Source organism: Morone saxatilis, unplaced genomic scaffold, assembly GCF_004916995.1.
Source record: "Morone saxatilis isolate NCDOM2014 unplaced genomic scaffold, NCSU_SB_2.0 Contig22, whole genome shotgun sequence".
NCBI lineage: Eukaryota > Metazoa > Chordata > Actinopteri > Moronidae > Morone > Morone saxatilis.
In genome coordinates this window covers 8262933-8270766 of record NW_023339785.1, presented here as the reverse complement: position 1 = coordinate 8270766, position 7834 = coordinate 8262933, and the positions used below count along the sequence as shown (strand labels likewise).

Genomic DNA, 7834 nt, shown 5'->3' with positions numbered 1-7834 from the left:
CAGTGATATAAAGTATTTGGTGTTGGATCTGTCCTAAAACTGCTCTGCATAGTGCTTCATCTGATCATGAGCCTAACACAATGTTTCTGTAACAGAAACACCTCACATTACCTGTCTGTTCTATGCCTCTCAAAAGCATTTTAGTCAAAAATTATTTAGGTCGCACTAAGTCTGACAGGTAATGTTTTGTTATTTTACAAGTCCTTGAGGACAAGCCAAAAAGTTACCTCCAGAAAGAGACTGGCAATTTTCCTCCTCAGACATGCTTCTCTTCAGGCTATGAAAGCTTACCTAAAATCACCAGAGCATGTTAATTTCCTTCTTTAATTTTTCACCACAGCAGTAGTGGAGTTTATCTTCATTACAGGCCAGTGGAAAATGACTGGACGGATATTAGGGAGGGAGAAGGGATGACTTGCAGCAGAGGTCAAGTTGGACTCAATGTCACACAGATGACAGGTGACTGTTAAACATATTGACTCTCATCTTTCACTGTGAAAGCATCGAATGCACCTTTCTGTTAAAGTTTGTGTTCATCCATCCACTGTGGTGACTTAAATATACACAAAATCAGTTTTAGAATCCAGGATTAAAAATGTCGGTATGAAACAATATTCTATAAAAATAATGAATAAATTAATGTCGGAATCTAAACTAATCATAAATGTTTGACAAATTACAGCATTAGATACATAAGCAGAAGCTATTAGCACTTCAGGTGAGTCATACAAAAATCTTCCTAACTTCTAGTTATTTGCAATCCAATTTAAAGCAGATTATCAATCTAACCTTTAACTAAAACTATTAAAATAAACTGCGTTTTTAAGCCCATATTTTTCATTTAAAACTTAAGGACCCAGAAAATCAACATGCCAGCGACCCAGCGGTTTCACCATTGAGGAACACTGTTCTGAGTCTATCTGACAGCCTTGGTGGTCTGGAAACAACAAAGGGCCAAATTGAGTCAGTCAGTCAGACATTTGTTCCATCAATAATTAATGCCTCCCTGCTCTCCTCCCTCTGATCCTTCAATCTATTTTCTATCACTGGTCTTTGTTTTGTTTTTTTATTCACTAACATCACATCAGTGTATCTTTCTAGTTTTCTGCCTTCTGTTTCATGTCTCTTCTGCTTTCTGATGTCTTCTACACCTTTGTGTCCTACATCTCTTCTGCTTTCTGATGTCTTCTACACCTTTGTGTCCTACATCTCTTCCCTCTCTCTTGTCTTTTTCTGAATTAAGTTTTCATCTGCATCTTTTTGTCCAATCTGGTCCTGTCCTTTGGATTTATCTGATCTTGTATCTGTTTTATGTATCTTTCTATCTCTCAGGTATCTCTCTTCTTCCTTTCATCTTCCTATTCCCACTTACCTTTTATCTTTCCTTTTCTCCACCTATATCTCTAAATGTATTGCCTCCCTCTGCCTCTCATCTCTGGATTTCCCTCTTTCGCTTCCTCTGTATTGGCTCTCCTCCCTCTCCTCAGGTCCAACAGCAGATAAATAAATGATGTCCAGGAAACTGGCTGCTTTTACAACACCGATACCACACTCCTTCCTTTCTTACCCTCCCTTCAAATCCCTCCTTCTTCCCTTTTCCATTTTGTGAACACCCATCCCCCAAATCTCTCGTCTCCTGCTTCTCCTGGCAAAAAAAAGAGGAAAGGATAGTAACCGCAGTCCTTTCGGGTCTAAATAAATCATAGCCGAGCACTGCCTTGCTTTTACAACACCGATCCACCACTTTCATCCTGGCAGCCATGAAAGAGGGAGTAGAGAGAGGAGGAAGTGAGAGAGACTATCTAAGGACATGTGAGTAACAGGAGTGGATATCAAAGGAAATGGTGAATGTAAAAGTGTCTTTAGTCGTATCCGTCTTTCTTTCTAAACCTCCTCAGGAAGTAAAAGTCTTCTTTCACGAACAACAGTTCAAACAGGTCTACCCCGAACTCAGAAAATAGAAATTAGTTCTTTGGATCACTTTCCATAAATCAATGAGAAGACTGAATCCTGAACATTATATTCTCAACATGAAGAAAAACTAGCTGCATTTTGTAACAAAATAAATAAAATTTAACAATGCATTTTTATTTTTCAAATGATATTATTAACTCTTAATAAATGGCTATCCGTTTGTCCAACACAGATAAAGGACTCAACCACAGCGGCACAAGCATACTTTTTTCATTCAGCGATGTGTCAAATATTTTATAAATCCAATCCTTTCAAATGTCTCGTAATTTTAACATGTTGTCTGATTTAATGAAAATAACAGCCCATCACTTTATTTCCAGAGAACAATTATAACAAGATTAATGAAACTAACAAACTAAAATCCATTTAGCATTTTCCGAATGAGTCCGACGCCCCAGTATTCAGCTTTTGACTCGTCAACGCTGCTCCTGTGAAACATATTAAGCAGCTGAGATAAAGCCTAGTCTACCAAGAAACAGCGGCTAATTAAAAATGACTAGATTAATTAATGTGGAGATTCGTTAGTCGCACACACACATTCAGTGCAGTGCTTCTTTCATTTGGCATGACGCATACACACACACACACACACACACAAATGGCTGAAACACACACGCAACATATCCAGTTGACTGTCAGCTTACATACAGTCTCCTATGCAATATTCACACAGTCACATTGAAATGTAGAAAAGTACATTCAAACACACATGCAGGAAAACATATAGTGATCGTCATCTTAAAGCTCTATCACGCAATAAACAGGTAATCTTGACCAAAAAAACACACACAAATATCAGGTACAAGAGCACACACACACAGTTGTACATTGACACACATGAAAACACACAACAATGGTGACAGACACACACACGCTGACACATTGGACTTTTATACTTGTATATTTATACTATTGTGAGGACCCGCTTTGACTCCTTACATAGTCAAAGACTAAATGCATATAGCCCCTACACGCTTAATCCCAAATGTTACCTTTAGTAGGGCTTCAACTAATAGTTTCTTTTGTTATGAATTTATTTATTGATTATTCTTTCAATTAGCTGATTACTTGCCAACAAAATGTCTGAAAATACTTAAAACTACCAATTATACGAATGGGACATCTCCAGATTGCTTGATTTGTTGGACTAAGAGTAAAAACCCCAACAATATTCAATTTACAATGATATAAACCTGAGAAAAGCAGCAAATCCCCAGGCAGGAACCAGCAAATGTTCTGCATTACTGCTCTATGAGAGACCTGACTATGGATCAACTAATGGATTAATCAACTAATCCTTTCAACCCTAACCTTAAACTAAACCAAATAATTCTGACCTAAAACCAAGTAAAGTAAAACCAGCGAGTGTTGACCGGCACTTTCATAAATGTGTCTCACTATGAAGGTCTAAAACGCAAACCGGTCCTCACAATGATAGAAGTACAAGACTCCTCTCACACACACAGTTTGTGTGACCACACACACACACACACACACATAGAAATACACACCTACCTGATGGTGCAGTCACATGACCTCCAATCACTGTTATCTCTATCACCCCATTTTGTACTGCGGTCACGAAATAAACCCCAGGAACTGAACAGATGGAGCTGTGCCTGTGTGTGTGCGTGTGTGCATATGTGAGAATATACGCATACATCTGCGTGAGTATGTGTGTGTTAAGATGCTTGAAATGAAGATCAGTCCAGCGGCAGAATTGCTTACTGTCATTCATGCCCTTTGCACACGTGCACAAATACTTGCACACACACACACACACACACACACACACGTACCTGCCTTTATTAAAACGTCACATTCAGTGAATATACTGTGTGCTGTCATGCTGTCTGCTGTGAATGGGAACGGCTGCGTATTTACAGTGAATTGTAAATCCTGCAGAGTACTCAGCTGTCAGAGTCTTATGAATTGCTAATATGTTGTATCTCGCACTGCTGATCCCCCTCTATCTGCCCCCTATCACTTCCATTGTGCGCTGAGCAAAAAGTGAGGCAGGGGAATCAAAAAAGCTCACTTTGCTAAAAGGAATAAAACCTAGAAAGGGAATCACGACAGGTTGAATTCAAGATGGCAAAATAAACTTTTTTTTTGCAGCATTAACCAAAGCTGATATTAACACAAAACATTAATAAAATGCTTTCTTTGCACCACAGCATTTAAAATACAAACTACCTCATTCTAGTACTTGTAAGAGCTGTGAGATTGGAATGTGGTCCACAGTGTACGCTGCCATGTATTGAACCATTCCCCACTGTATCCTCTGCTCTCTTTAATCATTCATGTGAACAACAACACATTAAGCAGCACCTGACTGCACCAAGAACAATCACACCTACAGCAGCAGGATACTCATCAAGACGTGCCTGATACTGTTGGGTATCTGACTCTCTCACAGCACAAATACCCAGGTCTACTCCATATTAGGATAAAAATAATGCTTTTCATCTTATCCTTGATCCTGTCATTATTTAAAAGATTTTGATTTCAAGAAAAATTAAATTATACATTGTCTTCTTGTACACAGAAGTGGTTTTAATGACAAATTAATTAGGAATTAGTTTTTTTGCATTTGACATTAAACTGGTAAAAGAACACAAGAACCCAATAGATTATGACAGATTTTTTCAAAGACTGCAACTCTGGTTTGCATCGTGTCTTTAGCAGAGATTTTAAGCATTTTACATAATAGTATCCGGTTTCCTTTCTCCCTCAATGTTGCTTGGTACAGTAGATCTTTATGTGATAATGAGACAGATTTCCTCCAGAAGCGGCCAATTAGATTTACTTTATTCATTTGGGCTGCCTAACTAAGGGGAAATGCTTGCCCATTGTCACAATGTATTCACAAACATGAGAATCAACAAGTTTAAATGTCAACTTCAACACTGTATTATTAGTATTATGTGCCTGTTCTTGTGGGTCTCTCTCTGTGGACCTCAATCATGTCCACTTAATGATGAACTAGCTATGTAATGTGTTACCAGGGACAGACAGAGTAAAGGTTGGGACAGTGCTGTCAGCCTTCTCTTCTTTTTCTGCTCTTGTTCGCTCCAATCATCTTGTCCTCTCCTCTGTTGTCTGCCTTTGTCAGTGTGCTTCTCTCACTTTCTCTTTGTCCCTGTCTTATTTGCTATACAGTTTTACCCTCTAATAAACATATCAAGCAACAATACCACTAACCTTTTCACCTCTCAGCACCATACAGCAGAATATGACAGCATTGCCAACATCCCTATAGAAAAATAAGTCAAAGCTGATGCCAACCAAAGACAGGATCCCTACTTGTGTTCACTTTTTCCAGCCTAAATTAAGACATGACGCTATAACCTTTATATATTTTGGCACAAAAATGAATGCCACACACAGACTCTGCCTCTGTGGGAGAGTAAATGCACCCCATGGACACACATACACACATATATCGTGTACAAGGATGGGAGCCTGCACACACACATTCAATTGTGGAGAAAGTAGACACCTTTCCCAACACAACCTCGCACTGCACAGTCGCCAGTCACACCTCCGAGCATAGTGACAAATGAGCAGCTCTGGAAATGTGGACAGATCACACACACAAACTTGCGCGCACACAAACACACACACACAAATGCACACGCTCAATCACATACACAGCTGGAGGCAAAGAGCATCAACGTACTCCCATATGCAGAGGGAATCACCCACATGCACTAAAACACGGTGCAAAGAAAGCGCAGGTGGCTGCTACATTGTTTTTTACTCTCTTTGCGTTCGTGTGTGTATGGAAAGTCAGCGACAACGCATGCCGGTGAATGAACAGGTACGCTTCCGAGCAATGCTGCACACAGGCACTTAGACGTGCACCGCAGCTCACACACATCACACACATCACACACACACACACACACAAGGGTATCGCAAACGATAATTCACACACAGCAACATGTACAGAAACTACATTGTATCAACAAAAGCATCTTTGAGTTGAAGCCCTTCCTATGTCAAAAACATGCAGATAGGCATAAAGAGAAAGAGAAAAAGATAGAGAAAAAAACACAAAAGTAGATGGAGGGGAAAGAATAAGGGATGACACACAAGTGAAAGATGAGAGGAGAGGAGAAAAGGAAGACAATTTGTACATGAAAGGAAAAACAAGCATGAAAGGATGAAGAAACTGAATAAGACAGAAGCCGATAACGAGAGGAGGAGAGAGTGGGACAGGTCCCTGCTTCACAGACAACACACGGGAAAGCAAAGAGGGGAGAAGAGGGGATGAGAGGAGGAGGAGAGAGATGGAGGAGCCGGAGTGAGAGGACCGGGATTTTCTCTACTTACAGAATCTCAAGATCGCGCAGTGCCCGGAAAGCTCCATCTTCGATGCAGCTGATGTGGTTTTTATCCAGCTGACTGCAAAACACACAGGAGACAGAGAGGCTTTGTTACACAAGACATACACACACAATCCTTCTCCCAGTGGGGTAGTTGTAATTATCGATACAGTAAGCAGTACACTGATGGACCATAGTAAATCGATACTGGTTTAGTCATCTCAGGTCATGTAACCACACGAGAAGCAAAGGGGGACTTTACTGATTGTTTATCTGCATCGCTATACCTCATAAATCTGTGTGTGAATGTGCATATCTGATGAAGACGTAAATCACAGTTCCTACAAGCCATGTTTGGGGCGCTGCTTGTGTGTGAGTTGGTCTAATCAGAGTGATTTAGAACACACTGAACATGCATACACGTACACACCAATACGCATATAATGTTTTATTCTTACCGAGGGCCATTAACTCAGCCAGATAAAGAAAAAAAATGTTAACATGCTGGAATTATACTGAATGAAGTGTGAATGGATCACATTATTCTGCTGTTCACTTACAGTAGCTTTCAGTGTGATTTACTTCACTCTGGATAATCTTGATTTACTCTTCATTGACTTACCATCACTGATTTTTATTATCAACTAATAGTGCATCTACATTTGCCATTAATTAATTAACAGATTAGTCATTTCACACTATGACTATTATTAGCTGATATGATTGTAATTGAATATCTTTGGATTTTAGTCTGTCAGACAAAACAACACACTGAGAAATCATCATAGGCTCTGGGAACTTGTGGCATAAATCATCATTTTCTAACCAATCATTCATCAATAATGAAAATAAGTATCAGTTGCAGCACCATCCCTGCTGGAAAGATTGAACTACTCACAGATTTTTGATGTCTGTAGCTCCTCTGAATGCTTTTCTGGGGATGGACTGGATGAAGTTCTCGCTCAGATCTCTGTGGAGACAATAAGTAGGCTTTAGTTACACATTACGTATCCTTGGTTTGGTTTGTTTAGTTCAGGCAGGTCATTAAAAAAAGCACCCTTTTCTGGAAGCAATATTAACACGTTCCAACAATTTCCTATGTAAACTATGATTTCCAGTGTTTAAAGCTTGCTTTTCAACCAGCAGAATTCACAGTCTATTCAGAGTCACTCCCTCTTTTACCACAGTCAACGGTGCAGAACAGAAAGCTAAGGGTAACTGTGTTCTCCCTCCAGTGTGTGCCAAAACCCTGAGGTGCATGGTACTGCATGGAGAGCTCTACCCACAGTGGAGTGGTTATTTTATAGTGGCTGTATTATCCAGTGTTCACTCATGCTATAATTTGTTCTCTGTGCCTTAACCATGCTCTGGTGTGAGGTGCCCAACTCACTGCCTGCACACAGACAAACAAACAGGCAGTGGGGCAGCAACCAATGAGGGGTTCTCGCTGTTCCTGTGGGGTGGATTCATTAGGACGCTGCAGCACAAAGCACATTATCTTTTATTAGGCTGTGTGTGTATGTGTGTGT

At 39.9% G+C, this 7834-nt stretch overlaps 1 protein-coding gene across 1 annotated transcript in view; it reads right to left on the bottom strand.

Annotated features, from left to right (window-relative positions):
- slit3 (slit homolog 3 (Drosophila)) overlaps nucleotides 1–7834 on the bottom strand; it is a gene marked incomplete in the record, with an annotated part of 239854 nt that overhangs the window by 88285 nt on the left and 143735 nt on the right. Inside the window, 1 exon segment of the mRNA XM_035669718.1 lies at nucleotides 6313–6371. Coding sequence (XP_035525611.1) covers nucleotides 6313–6371 — 59 coding nt within the window.